Source organism: Corvus cornix, chromosome 18 (genome assembly GCF_000738735.6).
Source record: "Corvus cornix cornix isolate S_Up_H32 chromosome 18, ASM73873v5, whole genome shotgun sequence".
NCBI lineage: Eukaryota > Metazoa > Chordata > Aves > Passeriformes > Corvidae > Corvus > Corvus cornix.
The window spans coordinates 11824257-11841639 of NC_046347.1; the positions used below are offsets into that span (position 1 = coordinate 11824257).

Sequence of the window (17383 nt, forward strand, 5' to 3'; positions counted from 1 at the left end):
GTCATTAGCAATTTCTGATTTATTACCCTCAGTGCCGGCTGTCGGCCAAGGGCTGTTCAGGGAAACTGAATTCCCGACCCAGCCGCAGCAGGTGCTGTCCCCGTTGCACAGCCGGGCACAGCCTGGTGTCACCGTGCCCGTCCCCTCGGCAGGGCCCAGGCCAGGGGCTGCACCCCAGGGTGCCAGCACAGCCCTGACCCAGGGCAGCGTGTAGCACAACACCCCACAAACAAGGTAAGGATAAAAAGGGTAAGTAGGGATAAAAATCAGTAAGGAGCACAATCCCAGACGTTTTCCCTCTCCCAGCAGCTGGAGGCTGAGCCCCCATGTCCACTTGGAGGGCAGCGCCAGCAGCCCTGAAACAGCTTTGAGGAGAGCACACCCTGCGTCCCCACTGGGGTGGCCCAGAACATGAAAAAGGTCCAGAATTAAAATGCTTAAAAAAATTACATCAGCTCCCTAAAGGAAGGATGGCTTTGCACTGATCCCTGTGACAGGGAACAGTTTTGTCCCACAGCCCGTGTGGGGTTGGGCTGGCGCTGCTCTGTCCATCTCGGTGTGGGACAGGGGGACAGTCCACCCCCACTGCCCAGGAGGCCTGGCTGGGGCAGGCGGCTCCCCTGCAGTGTGTTGATGTCCCTGGGGTGTCACAGGCCATTCAGCCCAAACTCATCTCACTGGATGAGCCCCGTGCTCTCGGCAGTGCTGGTGAAGGGCTCTGCCCCGCTGCCCCCCAGCTCCGCTCCCCCGCACCGCTCTGCAACAGAAAGGGGGGGAAGCAGAGTCAAGCCAAGGTTCATGTCCTGACTGGCTGGGACAGTTTGTTGTTCCCAGGAGCTGGTTCAGAGCTGTGTTTGGATTCAGGATGAGACTCCCGTTGATAACACCCTGATAGCTCGGCTGCAGCTGGGCAGGTCTTACACTAAGCCAAGGACTTCTCAGCCTCCCAGGCTGCCCGGCCAGCGAGGAGCCGGGAGGGGGCAGAGCCAGGACAGCTGCCCCAGTGCCCAGAGGGATGTTCAGAGCACAGGGCATTGTGCTGAATGAAACACTGGGGGGATTTGGCCGGGGGGTGACGGCCACTGCTCAGGGGCTGGCTGGGCATTGGTCAGTGGGTGGTGAGCAACTGCCCAGTGCATCATTTGCTTTGGAAATTCCTTCATCATTATTATAATTTTCCTTTCCTTTTCTGTCCTATTGAACTGCCTTTATCTCAGCCCAAGAGTTTTACCTTTTCTCTGATTCTGTCCCACCCCTCTGTAGGGGGAGTGCAGGGCTCTGTGATCCTTGAGCTGCTGCTGGGTTAAACCACCAGAGCTCACCATGAATCTCCAAGGCTGGGGAGACCCAACTCTTTTGAGGGGTTCCAGCTCACCCTCCCAGAAGGCCCTGCAACCCCCAGACTGCTGCTCTGTGGCTGGACAGGTCAGATCCCCATGGCTGTCCTCCAGACCCACACTCATCACATCCTGGGAGAGCAGTCCAGAGCCTCACCTGCCTCCTCCCAGCTGGGGAAATGCCGGAATCCTTCTAAGTCTGCAGACAGGAGGACCTGGAGAACAGGGTCCTGAGGGCAGAGAAACCTGGGCTGGGGGAGTGCTGGCCACTTCCCATCCCTCTGGGGCAGATCCCCCAGCCATCCCAGCACAGAGCACCCAGCCCTTCCCAGCGCCCTGCATCCGCAGCCTCCAGCTCTGCGAGATGAGGGTGCTTGACATGATGACAGTGCCACCAGAGGAGAGGCCAGCACAGGCCACAGGGGAAGGCAGCTGGGCTGAGCCCCTCAGCACACACCCTCCCCGGGCCTGGGGTGGGGTGGCCGAGGTCCCACACACCTTCAGGCCACAGAAGGCCAGCGAGAGGCCGTGCCTGCGCAGCTCCTGCAGCAGCTCTGACAGCCCCACCACCACCGTGTAATCAATGCTGCTGACGTGGCAACAGTCCAGGATGACGGAGCGTGGTGGAGATGCTGCTGGAAGAGCATAAGGTCACGTCCCTGATGAGTCCAGAAATGACCAGCCCAGGGGTCACAGCCTGCAGAGCCAGGGCAGGGGCTGGCAGGGGTGGGACAGCTACGCTGTCACTGCTTGCACCCGCAGTCCTTGGGTCTGGGCAGCACTTGCCACCCACATTCTGGGTGATCCAGGCGGTGACAGCTGGGTCCCCAGGACAGGCTGGGAGCACTGTACCTGCCAGAGCTCGGCTGCACACGGAGTCCCGCAGGTGCTCCACGGCTGGGAAGTGCAGGCTGCTCCCCAGCTGCACCAGCAGCACAGCCCCCTCCGACACCTGTGGAGAGAGATGAGCCACAGGAAGCTCAGGGCTGTGACCTTCCCCAGGCAGGGACAACTGCCCGTGTCACTCACTGTCCTCCTGGATGGAGTGGGAGAAGCAGGAGCTGCCATCCCTCAGGGAAAATCCTCCTGCACACACCTCAGTGTCAGCAGGACAGGGGCAGCTTTGCCTCCCTCTCCTGCTCTCCAGCCCTAGGATATTCCTTTCCTCCTGCTCTTTGAAAGGGGTCCCTGTGCTGTGACTGTGGCAGACTGGGGACAGCAAGAACAGCTCAGAAGCATCCTGCACCCCAACACCTCACTGCCCTCAGGAGCCCCCTCCCAGCTCCCTGGTGAGCCTGGCTGGCCCTGCCACATCCAAGGGGAGGGGTGAAGCCCACCTTTATTGGGGGCCTGGCAATGGAGTAGAGCAGGAGAATCCCAGAAACGAGCACCCCGGCCACGATTCCATACTGAACCTCCCAGAAGCAGAGCAGGAATGTCACACAGAGGGGCACAAGGTCCAGCCCTGCAAGAGAGAGAAGCCAGGCTCAGCTGTGGCCACAGGGCCCTCAGTGACAGCGCCAGCTCTGCGGGCAGAGCCGGGCTGCACCCGGGTCGTGAGGAATCCATTCCCTGCAGGCGGCTCGGGGCAGCTTCAGTGGAGCTGCAGGCTGAGCTCTGGGTGGGAGCCCTTGGAAAGGGGCCGTGAACTGCTCCCTTTGCATAACAAAGGACTCAGGCACCGGTGGCGCAGCCACATGATGGGGCACACAGAGACCGTGATGGGGCGCTCAGAGACCGTGATGGGGCACACAGAGACCGTGATGGGGCACTCAGAGACCGTGATGGGGCACTCAGAGACCGTGATGGGCACACAGAGACCGTGATGGAGCACACAGAGACCGTGATGGGGCACTCAGAGACCGTGATGGGCACACAGAGACCGTGATGGGACACTCAGAGACCGTGATGGGGCACTCAGAGACCGTGATGGGGCACACAGAGACCGTGATGGGGCACACAGAGACCGTGATGGGCACACAGAGACCGTGATGGGGCACACAGAGACCGTGATGGGGCACTCAGAGACCGTGACGGGCACACAGAGACAGCGGCGGGAGCCAACCACCCCCAGACATTCGCATGGCTGTGAGGGGATAACAGGACAAAAGCTCACAGGGTCCTTTGTTCTGGGTCCCTCCTCAGAAACGTCCAACTCGAGCTGTTATTTTGTTATTTAGTTATGGCACCATTATTAAGTTCTTTTAATGATCTGGACGTCTGACACTCTGCTATGGGAAACCTGGGGCAGAGCCGGTGAGGACACCTGGTCTGTGTGAGTGGGGCGGGGGGGCCGCGAAAGGGCCTCTGTCCCAGCTTGGGGGCTGCGACTGTGACTGCCGGAGTGGCTCCTGGAGGCTGGACCGGGAAGTTTCCTTGACAGGGGGTTGCCCGTTCCCGACCGGTGCCCTCACTCTTAACCCGCCAGAGCGTCCGGAAGATGCCGGCGTCGAACATGGGCACCACGGCCGAGATGATGACGGCGGCCAGCGCCGCTTTAGGGATGTAGTAGAAGAGCGAGGTGAGGTACGCCAGGGACAGCAGGACCAGGGCACCTGCGGGAGGGGGGACCCCTGAGCCACGGGCACCCCGACACCCGGGGGTCCCCGACAGCAGAGCAGCCCAGGGGCAGGGCAGGGTCAGTAGGGCAGGGGTAGGGCTGTACCTGTGACGAGCCCTCCCGCGGGGGTGCAGACCCCTGACTGAGCATTCACTGCCGTCCTGAAATGCAAACCCGCACATCCCAGGCTGTGCAGGGGCCGCGGAACTGGGGGCCGCCCCTGCGCACAGACCCCACCCGGGAGAACCACCCGCCCTATCAGGGAGGAACACGAGCAAGCCCCTGGCTCCCAGCCCGCAGCGGGACCGCACAGCAGGGAGGGAGATGGCCCTCAGCAGGAGAGAAGGCGGCCACGGGACCCCCGCACAACCCGGCCACCAAGGTGGGCTGCTGGCGACCAGGACACGAGCTCAGGGACCCACTGGGGTCAGCACAGTCTTCCACCCAAGATCTTGCAGAGCCCTCTCACCACGCAGCCCAGCGAGTGCCCTGCTCCCCCTCCTGCTACCCACCGGCCAAAGCTGCCCGTGATGGGATACGAGGAGACGAAGGAGCCCAGGACATTGGCGACGCCTGAGGAGACGAGGGAGAGGGGCTGGGGAGGCACTGCTGGGTCTGTGTCCCCATCATAACCTTCTCCCTTCCCGATCCCCGGGGCCAGACAGTGCCCACCCAGCCGTGTAAGAGGGACTCAGCCTGCTCTGGAAATTCCTGAGCTGTGAGAACGCCTGGGGCGGGGGCAGCATGCAAGGTAAGGCAGGGAAAACTTCAGGTGAAGGCAGGACTGCTGAGATGGGGGTTTCAGGCAGTTCAGCGGCTGTGGGAGCTGGAACCCCACCCCTGCCGTCCTGACCAAGCAGCCTCTTACCCAGAGCCAGCAGCTCCTGGTTGGGGTCAATCCTGTAACCACTCTGCGAGGCTGAAAGGAGATGGTGGCGTTGGCCTGAGGCTCCCGCAGGCACAACCTGCCACACGCAGGGAGCAGAACCAGCACTGACCGGGACAGTGTGGGCCCTGTCCTGGCACCCCTCGGGCACAGGAGAACCTCGAGACAACACTCACCTCCTGGGCAAACTTCAGCTGTGCACCTCGCAAGACTTCTCCTGCTATGAACTGGAGCCCAGTCCCCCCCAGTGCCCCAATGGGAACAGCACCTTTCTCAGCACCCTGTGCCCTTGCAGAGACCCCTCCCCAGCACCCCGAGTCCCTGCAGAGACCCCTCTGTGAGCACAGGGCAGGACCCTGGCACAGCCCTACCAAAAGCCTTGGCGATGGCGATGGTCTCCAGCAGGCCCATGAGCGGCACCACGGCCAGCCCGACCCCCATGTCCTGGGAGAGAAGGATCCACTCAGGGAGGGCTGGGACCCAGCACACGCAGGAGGGAGCAGAGCAGCCCCTGGGGAGCTGCCAGCACCCACCTCCACCATGCTCTGGAAAGGGACGGTGCCATTGGGCACTGCCAGGGAGAAGTGCGGTGGCCGGAACGCTGGGAGGCCCTGGGGGATGCTGCCCGTGAGCCTGAAGGGCTGGGAGCCCATCACCTGGAAGGAGTAAGCAACCAGGCCAGCAAACAGGACAACAAGAGCATTGCGTGCTGCAAAAGGGGAGAGAGCAACTGTGAAACCTGCCCAGAGCCCAGGCCAGCGGGAGGGAGGGCAAGAGATGGGGATCCGAGCTGCTGAGGACTTCTGAGCCTGAGGAAGGGGCACAGTGGCAGGACCCTTGGGACTTTGTCCTCCCTGACCCACCTCCAGGTCTTGGCTCCTGCCAACCTGGGTTTTACCAGTTTCGGGCTGTGTCTTCCCTGACCCAAAGAGATGAGCCCCCGGGAAGGGACAGGGCAGGGCACAGCTGACACACCTGTGGCAGAGATCCAGACAATCAGGTAGCTGATCCTGACAGCCAGTGGTTCTGCAGGGGCAGCTTGGGGCAGGTGGCTCTTCATGGCCCGGAGCCCTGTCAGCACAGCCAGGCAGGTCAGCCCCAGCACAGCGTCCCCAGCCCTGCAAGAGGCACATCAGTGGGCACCGGGAGAGCTCCCACAGGGGAGGGGGGTTGTGTCACAGCGCTGGGCAGAGACCGAGAAACCAGTCCAAGGTGTGACCAAAGAGATGGGGAGTGAAGCAGCAGAGCCCAAGACGCTGCAGCTGCAGGGGAGGGAGCAGGGCAGGGATGGGATAGTGCCGACCTGGTCTCCCAGATCCTCCGCAGCGTCTCATAGACCTGCAGGAAAAACTGCCTCGGGATCCCCTGCAGCCCCAGGATGTTCTGTGCAGGAAGACAAAGCGTGGTCACAGCCCGGCACAGCCCGGCCGTCCCCTGTGACCGCAGCCATTGGCCAATACCGGCTGCCAGCTGCTGGCAGAGGCTCTGATTTGGGTTAACCACAGAGGAAGTGTGGCAGCCCAGCAGAGCCTCAGGTCCCTGAGAGGCCAGCGAGGGGCTGGTGGGGCTGCAACCCCCCCCCAGCTCCCAAAGCTGCGAACCCACCGTGCCAGAGAATCACCCAGTGCCTCCTGCAAGTGACCAAATCCAGTGTCCTGGGTTTACTGGTGTCCTGGATGCCACCAGCTGGTCACCAGCAGAGGGTGTGTTCAGCTTGGTCTGCTCGGAGCAGAGTGCCCAGGAACCCAGCAGGGGGTCCCGTGACCCCTTTGGGGCTCCTTCCTCCGGCACCAAGCACATCGCCCAGCCCGGTGCTAAACATCCCAGTTCCGCAGCACTAGGAGAGAGCTGGCGAGGCGTCCAGGACAGGGCAGATCCTACCTTGATCTGGTTGAAGCTAATGGTGATGGAAGCAGCTGATGTAAACCCTTTAATGACAGGGCAGGAAATGAAATCCAGAAGGAATCCTGCATGGGATGGCAGGCAGTGAGCACGCTGTGGCCCCAGTGTGTGGGCACACAGAGCTGTCACAAGTGACAGCAAGATAATCCCAGTGTCCCGGAGAGCAGAGAGGAGGAGGGAAAAATTTCCTAAAAATATATCTGTGTATGGCAAGAGCATCTCACCGAGGTGCAGGAGCCCCATGGCCAGCTGAATGCAGCCAGAGAGGAAGGTGAGGAGAACGGCATAGACGGGCTCGTGGAAGGCGTATGAGGAGACGAGCAGGGACATGATGGCCGTGGGACCCAGCGTCACGTCCTTGGCCGTGCCCAGGAAGCAGTAGACGAAGCAGCCCATGAAGGAGGAATAGAGGCCGTACTGCAGGGGACAGAAGGGACACTGGCACAGCCCTGGGAGCTGGGAGAGGCTAGACACCTCCCGGACTGGGAGGGCTGGGCTGCTCTCGCGTCACTCCAGGGCCCTTGGCACACGCATGGCATCCTGTCCGGGAAATGGGCGACTGCACAGGGTCAGCCCTTGGTCCCCCAGCCCAGCCCAGCTCAGCTCAGCTCAGCCCTGCCCGCCACACTGCCAGGCTGCAGGGGCTCGGGGAGCGGAGGTCCCCGGGTCCCAGCCCCAGGCCCTGGCACCCACCTGCAGCGGCAGCCCGGCCAGCTCGGCGTAGGCCAGCGCCTGGGGCACGGTGGTCAGTCCCACGGCCAGCCCCGCCAGCAGGTCCAGCGGCAGCCACGCCCGGGAGTAGCGCGGGAGCCAGCGCAGGATCGGCAGCGCCGGGCGCGGGCAGCGGGACCCCGGCATGGCCGGGACGCCCCACGGGGCCGCGGCTCCGGTACCGGGCGAGAAGCGGGGCGGGACCCCCGCGGGGCCGGGGCTGCGGGAGCCGCCGGGGCCAGCCCGGTACGGCCACGGCGAGCGCGGCTCCGCCCGCACCGGATCTGAGCGGCCGGGGAGCCTCATGTGACCGGGGTGAGGAGGAGCCGGGGCGGCCGGAGGAGCCGCCGAGCCCCGCTGCCGCTGCCGGTGCCGCGGCCATGCGGCCCTGGGCGCTGGTGCTGCTGCTGGCCGCGCTCCGGACCGGCGGAGCCCCGGCCCCGGCCCGCAATGTGCTGCTGCTCCTGGGTGAGTGCGGCCCGGCCGAGCCCCGGGGCCGGTCCCTGTCCGGGGCTCGGTGCTGAGGCATCCCGCGGCTGGGAGGGAGAGAGGGACGGTCCCGGGCTCCGCTGCATCTTCTCCGCAGCACCGGCCCCACCCGGGTCACCCGCAGCCCGGGGATGCTCCCGGTGTCATCAGTGTCCCCCGGGCCTTCCCCCGCGGCCGGCCAGGGACACGCCCCGGGCTGACCCCGCTCCGGTCTCGCAGCCGATGACGGCGGCTTTGAGAGCGGCGCCTACAACAACTCGGCCATCCGGACGCCGAACCTGGACGCGCTGGCCCGGCGCGGTTTGGTCTTCCAGAACGCCTTCACCTCCGTGAGCAGCTGCTCCCCGAGCCGGGCCAGCATCCTGACCGGCTTACCTCAGGTAGGGGCACCTGCTTACCCTGGGCCGGGGCTGCCAGCCCACGGCAGATGTCACGGGCACGGCTGGATGTGTTTCGGGGCTGGCTGGCAGCCCTGGCTCGACCGTGCTGTGTCCCCTCACCTGCAGCACCAGAACGGGATGTACGGGCTGCACCAGGACGTGCATCACTTCAACTCCTTTGACGGCGTGCGGAGCCTGCCCCAGCTGCTCAGCCACGCCGGCGTCCGGACAGGTAGGGAGCCGGGACAGGGAGGGAGCACCAAACCCCACTGAGAGACCTTGGTGGCTAAACTGCCCGCGGGCCAGGGAGCACTGCCTGGACCCGTGGCTGTCCCCGCAGAGAGGAGACACAGCGGCCACATTCCCCCTCCTCCCACTGCTCCTGGCACAGCACTGCATTCTCACAGGAATAATTGGGAAGAAGCACGTGGGGCCAGAGGCTGTGTACCCCTTCGACTTCGCCTACACAGAGGAGAACAGTTCGGTCCTGCAGGTTGGGAGAAACATCACTCGGATCAAGGCGCTTGTCCGGCAGTTCCTGCAGAGCCAGGACGAGAGGTGAGATGGCCCCCTCATCCCAGGAATGGCTGTGAGAGGCACAGGAGAGGAGGGAAACTGGCTTCAGTGAGGATGTGTCCTCATGGTCCAGTTGGTCACAAACAGGAACGGGCCCCTGGTCCCTGAGTCACTCCATATCCAGAAGCCCAGATTAGGTGGGAGTCCTCCTGCTGAGCCCAGCTCGCCCCAGCCCAGGAAGGTCTCCGGGCAGTCCTTTGCTCCACCACCTCCACATCTCCCCTTTCCATCCGTAGGCCTTTCTTCCTCTATGTCGCCTTCCATGACCCCCACCGCTGCGGGCACTCCCAGCCCCAATATGGAGCCTTCTGTGAGAAATTTGGCAATGGAGAGAGCGGGATGGGCTGGATCCCTGACTGGAAGCCACAGATTTACAGCCCGGAGCAAGTGCAGGTGAGAATCTGTGGGTCTGTGTGGGGCTCTATGGGACCGTATGGGGGCTGCATGTGACAGCAGCCTCTGATGGGGCCAGGGCTGGCCCCCACTTTGTCACTGCCGCCAGTGTCACACAGTTGTGTCACAGCTGACACAACTCTGTGTCAGCCATGTGCTCCTTGCCCTGTCTCCGTTTAGGTCCCCGCCTTTGTCCCCGACACGCCGGCTGCCCGGGCGGACCTGGCTGCCCAGTACACAACCATTGGGCGCATGGACCAAGGTGGGAGCCGCGGGCCAGGCTGGGGCTGATGAACGCTGCAGACCCTCCCTCCCCCCTCAGCTCTGCCCCTCCGTCCACAGGGATCGGGCTGGTCCTGGAGGAGCTGCGCCACGCCGGCCTCCTCAACAGCACCCTGGTGATCTACACCTCCGACAACGGCATCCCCTTTCCCGGTGGCAGGACCAACCTGTACCGCTCAGGCACCGCCGAGCCGCTGCTCCTGTCCTCCCCCGAGCACCCCCAGCGCTGGGGGCAGGTCAGCCAGGCCTTCGCCACCCTCCTGGGTAAGAGCTGAGGGAGGGAGGGAGCACAGCTGTGCCTGGGGGGTGTGGGCTGCTCCCCACCCTCCCTACACTGAAACTCAGGGTCCTGTCCCTGGGGGCAGCCCTGAGCCTTCAGCACTGGCAGGGCCAGTGCAAGGAAGGGAGAGGAGGGAGGACAGAATGGAGTCCCCTGCAGGGACACCATCCCCCAGGACCTTTCTGCACCTCTGGGACTGAGTTTCCTCCCACAGTGCCTGTCCCTCCTCTCACCCTTTTCCTCCCCTCCAGACCTGACGCCAACCATTCTGGACTGGTTCTCCATCCCCTACCCTGCTTACAGCATCTTTGGCACGAGGCGGGTGCAGCTCACTGGAAAGTCTCTCCTGCCAGCCCTGGACTCGGAGCAGCCCTGGGCCACCGCCTTCAGCAGCCAGAGCCACCACGAGGTGACCATGTACTACCCCATGCGAGCCATCCAGCACCAGCACTTCCGCCTCATCCACAACCTCAACTACAAGATGCCCTTCCCCATCGACCAGGACTTCTACGTTTCGCCCACCTTCCAAGACCTGCTCAACCGCACCAGGGCGGGGCAGCCGACCCACTGGAACAAGACCCTGCACCAGTACTACTACCGGGACCGCTGGGAGCTCTTTGACTGCAGCCGTGACCCCACCGAGAGCCAGAACCTGGCCCCCGACCCCCGCTACGCCGACGTCCTCCAGCTGCTCCGTGCGCAGCTCCTCAAGTGGCAGTGGGACACGGGGGACCCCTGGGTGTGCGCCCCCGACGCTGTCCTGGAGGAGAAACTGAGCCCCCAGTGCCGGCTGCTGCACAACGAGCTGTGAGTGCCACCTCTGCCCGGGGACAGTCGAGCTGTGAGTGCCACCTCTGCCCGGGGACAGTCGTGTGCTCCCGCGGGGCACGAGGGGTCGGAGCGGGATCGCAGATGGGCTGGTCCCAAATCCCAGGCCTGCCCCCTCTGCTACCAACACCGCCTGGCCCCAGGGCACTGAGGGATTCCTGGTGCCTTGCTCTCAGCCAGAGGAGCCGAAGGGCCAAGCTGGCCCTCAATAAAGCCTCTGGAGGATAAGGCTCCATTTTCACCTGGAGCTGAGAACATCCCTACATCAGCCCCCAGCCTGGGGCCAGCAGGACAGGCCAAGGGCTTCTGTGGCACAGCCAGGGCTGCAGGAACAGCTGGGGACACCCAACGCTCTGGAAAATGGGGTGAAGCCCTCAAGGGGCACAGGGGTGTCCCACTGGAGACCCACAGGCAGGGATGGAGCTGGAGCATCCCAGCTGGGGCAGGAGGCTGAGCACATTCAGGACCAGAAGAGGGAGGGGACAAGGACACAGCCTGGGGCTGCTCCCAGCAAGCAGCAGCTTTATTCACAGTACTGCCCCCTCACCCCCTGCACAGCCCCCTCCTCAAAACCACAGCCAGGAGACTCCCTGCAGTCTCTGCCCCAGCTACCAGTTCCCCACAGTAACAGGTTTGCTGTCTCACAAGGCACTTGGGTGGTCCTTTTTCCCCTGATGACGATGATGAGGTTTTCCCTGTCCCTGGGGGCTGTGCCAGTCCAGGGCACACCCCTCCATCGATGCCCAGCAGCCAGAGGGGAAACAAGGCCCAGGAGCATGGGAAGAGCAGTGGCAGCTCCAGGTACAAGGGATGGGATGGATTTGGCCTCGGATCCCAGGGCCTCTCCCTGTGACCGATGTTGGCTCAGGACCAAGAGATCACAAACTGCTCCCACATGGGCAGCGACACGGGGACTCTCAGCACCTGAGGGGAGAAAGAAGGTGAGAGCCAGCCAGGATGCAGCCCGGGAGTGTCAGAGCCAAGGGGGGTCCTGCCCCTTGCAGAGCCTCAGCCCGGCACAGTCCTGGACCCACAGATCCCCCAGGAAGGGCACCCATGGCCCCTGCTGTGCATCGCTGGGGTCACACCCCGCCAGCTCCTCTGCTGCACTCAGGGCCCCTTCCCGGCCACCACCCCTTCCCAGGGTGGGGACAAGCACTCACCTGGGTGTCACTGCGGTAGGAGAAGTCGCTCACGATGGCGCTGTTGGCCAGGACTCGCCGGGGAGGGCTGGTGACACCCAGCACGGTCACGGCCTCCAGCAGGACCCCGTCGAGGTGGGCGCTCGCCCGCAGCAGCTGGCTGAGCACGGCGTCCTAGGGACAGCAGGGACGTCACCGTGTGCTCCTGGGTCTCAGCCACCCACGTGCACCCAGGGCTTCTCCAGGTGCCCTGCCCCACATGCTGCCCCTCTGCCAGGCACTGAGCAGACACAGGTGCCCCAGGGCCACCAGGACCCCCTGCCCAGATCCCCCCGCCAGCAGCTGCCCGTGCTCACATTTGAGGCCAGGAAGAGGATCTCGGTGTAGTCGCCCCTCTCAAAGGTCTCCCAGCTCTCCCCATCATCCCAGAACAGGTCTCCCCTGGCAAAGCCGTCCGGGGTCAGCGCCACGACCAAGGCCATGCCCTTCCCGCGGGACTGGGCAGTGCTGAACGCGGGCTCCTGGGGCACAGGGCAGGAACAGCTTGGGGCACTGCCACAGCCATGTCCTCAGCCCTGCCAGGCACTGCAGCCACAGCTCCTCTGACATGGTCCTGTCAGCGGTGTGGGGACAGCCACCCTCCCAGGCTGGCCGGACAGGTCACTGTGGTGTCACCACGGAGCAGAGGGGACTCACCTGCAGGGGCAGGATGTGCCCTGCACGGACGTGGATGTTGATGGTGTCCAGGGGCGCTGGCAGGAGGATCCACTGCCCTTTGCTGTGGATGGTGGAGTCCTACACGGGGACAAAGAGAGGGAAGAGCAGGCCCAGGGTGCCACGTGCCAGCGGAGTTCCAGCCCAGTGCCAGAGCCTTCAAATGGCCACCAGCAAAGGCAGGTGAGGCACGAGACCCACACACAGCCCCGGGGGGCTGGTGGGATGCAGGAATGTGCACGAGGTCCCACAGCAAAGCCCCCCGTGCAACACAGCAGGAGCACCCACCCCTGCGAGGCTGTACCACGTCCCCGCTGGGAAGTAGCCGCTGACTTTGGTCTGTCCTGCCTCCAGCACAGGGGTGATGAGCAGCCCCCCGCCCCACAGGAGCTGGCGGTCCACGGCCCAGGTGTTGGGGTCTGTGGGGAACCTGGGGAAGGAGGGGAGACCCTGCAGCTGCCAGGAGCCAGGAGACCCTGCAGCCGCCTCCCGCTGAGCCGGCAGGACAGGGCCATCGGCCCTGGCGGGGCTGGCACTCACTCGAGGAACAGGGGCCGTGCCACCGTCTCGCCGGCACTGTGAGCCCGGTGGAACAGGGTGTAGAGGAAGGGCAGCAGGGAGTAGCGGAGGTGCAGGGCGTTCCTCATGGCAGCCTGGGCAGGTGGGCTGAAGGCGTACGGCTCCTGCGGCTGCAGGGAGGGGAGAGGCCCAAGGGGACGCTCAGACCGCGTGGGGAGGAACGGAGGGTGCATTTCAGGGGTGCAGGATGGACCATCCCAGCACTGGGGGCACACGGCCCTGCAGCTGCACCAGCCACCTCCCCGGGCCAGCAGGACAGCCCCTGGCTCGGCCCAGCCCCCTGCCTGTCAGGGTGAGGGCTCCTGGGGCTCACCCGGGTGCCGTGGTCATTGTGGTTCCGCATGAAGGGGTAGAAGGCGCCCAGCTGGGTCCAGCGCACGCACAGCTCCTCGTTCGTGTCGCCCACGAAGCCGCAGATGTCGGCACCCACCAGCGGCACCCCGAAGAGGTTGAAGAGCAGCACCTCTGCAGAGGGCACCGGGGCTCTGCAGCACCAGGGGATGGAGCCCATGGAGAAGCCCCGGCTGCGCGGGCAAGGGGGAAGCAGGGGTGGATGCAGCCCCAGTGCTCCACAGCCTACCTGGTATGGAGTAGTAGAGCTGCTCCCAGTCGCTGCCCACGTCCCCTGTCCAGTGCCCGGCGTAGCGCCCGTGCCCAGCGAAGGTGGAGCGTGAGATGATGAAGGGGCGCTTGCCTCGGACCCTCAGCAGAGCACTGGGGGTGGGATGGGACTGCTCAGCCCCGCCGGCTGGAGAAGGGGCTCAGGGCTCCCCCAGTGCCCTGTGTTACACACCAAACCCTTGCCTACCACCCCCTGCCCACGCTGGGTCTCTCTCCTGGCTCTGCATCCCTCAGGATGTGCGGGAGCTGCAGCAGGAGCCCCGGGCTTACTTGTGGGAGGCGATGGCCTCGGTCAGCCCATACAGGCTGTGCAGGTTGTAGTGGGAGGACAGGTACTGCTGGCTGGAGGCACAGATGGTCCCAGCTTGCAGGCGCCCCCCAAACACTCCTGCACGGGAGAGGTGGAGCTCAGAGCATCCCCCAGGCTCCTCCCGGCTTCCCCACAGCCCTGGGCAGGGCTGGAACCCACTCCTGTACCTGGCACATAGGGGGGATGCTCCAGGTTGTTGTTGGGGCAGCCATCCTGGGAGCCCTCCACGAAGTTCGACGGCTCATTCATGTCCTGGGTAGGGAAGGGGAAGGAAAGGACAGGATGACCTCGCTGCTGCCCCAGGGCCCAGCAGAGGCACAGGGCAGGAGCCAGGGAGCCACAGCCAGCAGCTACAACAGGGCCACTCACAAGCCACATGCCATCGAAGGGCACTTGTTCGTGGAAGTCCTTCACCATGTCGTGCCACCACTCGTGAGTCTCCGGGTTGGTGAAGTCTGGGAAGGCCGTGGGGCCTGGCCAGACCTGCAGGAGGGAGGCAGCAATGGGCAGAGCCCCCAGCCCCACACGCCACCCCACCTTCCACCATGGCCCCCCGAGTGTTTCTCTCCCACTCTCGGGGTCCTGCTCCCATGGCCCCACTCAAGCCCTGTCCCGTGGGCCCTGGGGCTGCTCCCCACACTCACCTTCCCAATCAGGGGCTGCCCCGTGGCGTTTCGGATGAACACCCCTCGCTTCAGGCCCTCGTCGTAGGGCTTGTAGGTGCCCGGGGGCCCTGAGCTGCTGATCCCGGCATCCTGGAAGGGCACAAAGCAACAGCAGGGAACGGCCAGCCCTGCCTTCATCACCACCCTTGGGCAGCTGAAGCCCCAGTGCCAGCCCGCCCATGTAACTCACCACAATCATGATGTACCTCAGCCCACGGCTGTGGAAGTCCCGCACCATCTCTGGGTAGTCCTTAAAGCTTTTCTTGTTGAAGGTGAAATCCCTCTTGGCATCGGCATAATCCAGGTCGTTCCACTGCACGTCCTGTGGATGGAGGCGCGGGTGCTTGGGGAGGAGCAGGGACCCCACGTGCTGCTGTGGGACCCCCACCCCATGGGGCTTCCATCAGCCCCCACGGCTGCTGCGGGCAGAGGCCCCGGGAGCAGCCCAGACCTACCAGGGGGAAGCGGGCTGCTGTCATGTTGGCCACGACCTGCCGGGTGATGTCGGTGGAGGAGTAGCCCCAGCGGCAGAGGTGGAAGCCCAGGCCCCAGTACGGGGGCATGAAGGGGAACCCTGGAAGCCGGAGGGTGGGTGCTGGCAGGGATGGCCCAGCCTTGTGCCACCCCACTCACAGCATCCTGGCAAAGCCACCCCGGCAAAGCCACCCCGGCAGCACTCATGGCTCAGCCATACCAACAACATCCAGGTACTGCCGCACCACACTCTTGGGGTCGGGGCCCAGGAAGATGTAGAAGTCCAGGATCCCCCCAGTCGTGCGCCAGGTCAGGGCCGGGCTGGGCTGCAGGAGCACGTCTGGGGAAGCACGAGTGCCAGGGGAAGAAGCTGAGGACAGGGACAGGGCCAAGCCCGTGCCCGGCGCCTCCACGGGACTCACCCATCGCGTTGCTGTTCAGCAGAAAGACACCGTGGGCTGAGCCATCGTCCTCCATCACCAGGTAGAAAGGGTGGGAGCCGTAGAGGTTGACGTGGGGCTGGAGCAGAGCACGGTGTGGTGCCTGTGAGGCTCTGCTGGAGACCCCCACACCCACCTGCCTGCCCCTCGCCTCCAGTCAGGAGCGCTGGCTTCAGGGCAAACCCAGGGCTTGTGGTCCCAAACACTGTCATGTCAGCAGAGCTCTGCCCTGAGCCAGAGCGCAGAGCTCCGGGGGGACAAACCTTGCCCTGGGGACAAGGGTCCCATGGGCTTGCCCAGTGGTATGGCCAAGGCCCGGAGCTGAACCAGCACAGACACATCTCCCCAGCCCCAGACAAGACGTGAGAGGCGGCAGGGCCAGCCCCAGGAGCACAGATGAATCTGCCTCCCTCTCCCTCAGCCCTGCTCCGTACCGCGGGTGCCATGTCCCGATTCCAGAGGGTGACCCTGGTCCACGCTGTGTCAAGGACCAGTGGTGTCAGGTGCTCCCCCAGCCCCGAAATGAAATGGGAGGGCAGGGAGGTGGAGATCTGCAGGAACTGGTCTGTGAAGAAGAGGGGTGCGACCGTGGTGTTCAGCCTGCAGAGAGAAAGGGAGACTCCAGCAAGCAGCCGGGAGGGAGGCACGGAGCTGGGGCACCAGTGCTGGGGAGGGACACGGATGCTCATCACCACATGAAGTAAAAACAAGTTTCGGCGGAGCTCTGGGATTCCTGGTTCCCTTCCCAGCCACTGAACTGAAGAGGGAGTCAAAGTAAAGCCCCCTCAGCCACCGACAGCCACCCCACTGCCGTCACCAGCGTCCCAGGTGAACACCGGTGTCCCTGCACCCACCCCGTGCCCTGTGGGGCCGTGAGGGGTCCCGCTCGCAGGCGCAATCCCTTGGGAAGCGAGGGGGGCAGGAGGGTACTCACAGGACTCTCCCGCCGCGCTGCCGGCACACGACGAGGCCGAAGGGGTCCTGGCTGACCTGCAGCCCGTAGAGCGCGGCGGCGGCTCGGCCGCGCACCCGCGGCGTGGCCAGCGGCACCTCATAGCGCGGCCGGGCCGCGTCCCGGAGCTGCGGGCGGAGAGGGGTCAGCGGGGGAACGGGGGACCCGGGGGCTCCGGGGGTCCCGGGGCGCACCGTGAAGCGCAGGCGGGCCGGGGTCTCCAGCGCCAGGTCCAGCCGCACCACGTCCACCGCGCCCGGCAGGAAGGCGGCGGCCACGCGGCGCAGCCGGGCGGAGAAGCCGCTCTCGGTGGCCGTCAGGTTCTCGGCCCGGTAGCTGCGGTAGCCGCGGGGGAAGAAGCACCAGGGCGGGCCGGGGCCGCGGGCAGGGCCAGGGCCGGGGCCGGGGCAGTAGCAGCAGCCCCGCGCCTCACAGCCCGCCCGCGACAGGAGCCGCTCGGGGCCGCAGTCGAAGCGGGCGCCCGGGGCCACCTCGCAGGCGGCAGTGCCGGGGCCCCGCGCCGCGGCCGGGACCGGCAGCGCCGGGCAGCGCCAGCAGCGCCAGCAGCGCAGCCGCGACACCCGGGCCCGGCCCCATGGCCCGGCCTGCGGCTCCCGGGCTGCGGCCCCCGGCCGGCCCGGCGCTCGGCACCGGGGACGCACCGGCACCGCCCGGCCGCTTCGCCGTCCCGGAGCCGCCCCGGCCCCGCCAAGCCCGCTGCTGCCGGGGCTTGGCCAAGAGCCGGGGGCGAGAGCAAGGCCGGGCCACCCCGCGCCCGGGAAATCGGGGCTACACCGGCCCCCGGGGCGGGGGAGGGAGGCGGGGCCCAGGAGCTGCTTGGGGCAGCGAAAGTGAAACGTAA

At 65.3% G+C, this 17383-nt stretch overlaps 3 protein-coding genes across 10 annotated transcripts; 1 reads left to right on the forward strand and 2 right to left on the reverse strand.

The window, feature by feature from the left end:
• Position 1: 1 nt before the first annotated feature.
• Positions 2 to 7717, reverse strand: SLC26A11 (solute carrier family 26 member 11). 8 transcript variants are annotated; one of them, XM_039562033.1, is made up of 16 exons: positions 7379 to 7717; positions 6910 to 7102; positions 6665 to 6750; positions 6087 to 6166; positions 5759 to 5901; positions 5317 to 5492; positions 5155 to 5227; positions 4766 to 4816; positions 4410 to 4470; positions 4003 to 4058; positions 3752 to 3892; positions 2675 to 2802; positions 2190 to 2289; positions 1836 to 1969; positions 1495 to 1567; positions 2 to 757 (listed from the first exon to the last, which is right to left on the reverse strand). In XM_039562033.1, the coding sequence occupies exons 1-16, from the start codon at positions 7700 to 7702 to the stop codon at positions 675 to 677; spliced, it is 1902 nt and encodes a 633-aa protein (XP_039417967.1). In that variant the 5' UTR covers positions 7703 to 7717; the 3' UTR covers positions 2 to 674. The 8 variants fall into 8 exon arrangements, with proteins under 8 accessions (XP_039417967.1, XP_039417966.1, XP_039417964.1 ...); XM_039562032.1 differs by having other exon boundaries at positions 1836 to 1972; XM_039562030.1 differs by having other exon boundaries at positions 1495 to 1969.
• A 28-nt stretch (positions 7718 to 7745) lies between these two features.
• On the forward strand, positions 7746 to 10865 carry SGSH (N-sulfoglucosamine sulfohydrolase). The gene is made up of 8 exons (XM_039562049.1): positions 7746 to 7864; positions 8105 to 8265; positions 8392 to 8497; positions 8673 to 8823; positions 9078 to 9234; positions 9415 to 9496; positions 9577 to 9780; positions 10048 to 10865. The coding sequence occupies exons 1-8, from the start codon at positions 7777 to 7779 to the stop codon at positions 10605 to 10607; spliced, it is 1509 nt and encodes a 502-aa protein (XP_039417983.1). The 5' UTR covers positions 7746 to 7776; the 3' UTR covers positions 10608 to 10865.
• Positions 10866 to 11131: 266 nt separating this feature from the next.
• On the reverse strand, positions 11132 to 17133 carry GAA (alpha glucosidase). Its single transcript, XM_039562028.1, is given in 20 exon segments — positions 11132 to 11548; positions 11788 to 11940; positions 12123 to 12287; positions 12463 to 12561; positions 12769 to 12910; positions 13021 to 13169; positions 13373 to 13524; positions 13640 to 13773; positions 13951 to 14068; positions 14158 to 14242; positions 14360 to 14473; positions 14635 to 14745; positions 14846 to 14977; positions 15111 to 15229; positions 15350 to 15469; positions 15552 to 15648; positions 16004 to 16169; positions 16504 to 16649; positions 16716 to 17051; positions 17053 to 17133. Coding segments are annotated over 20 exon segments (2664 nt in total). The 5' UTR covers positions 17119 to 17133; the 3' UTR covers positions 11132 to 11488.
• Positions 17134 to 17383: the final 250 nt, after the last annotated feature.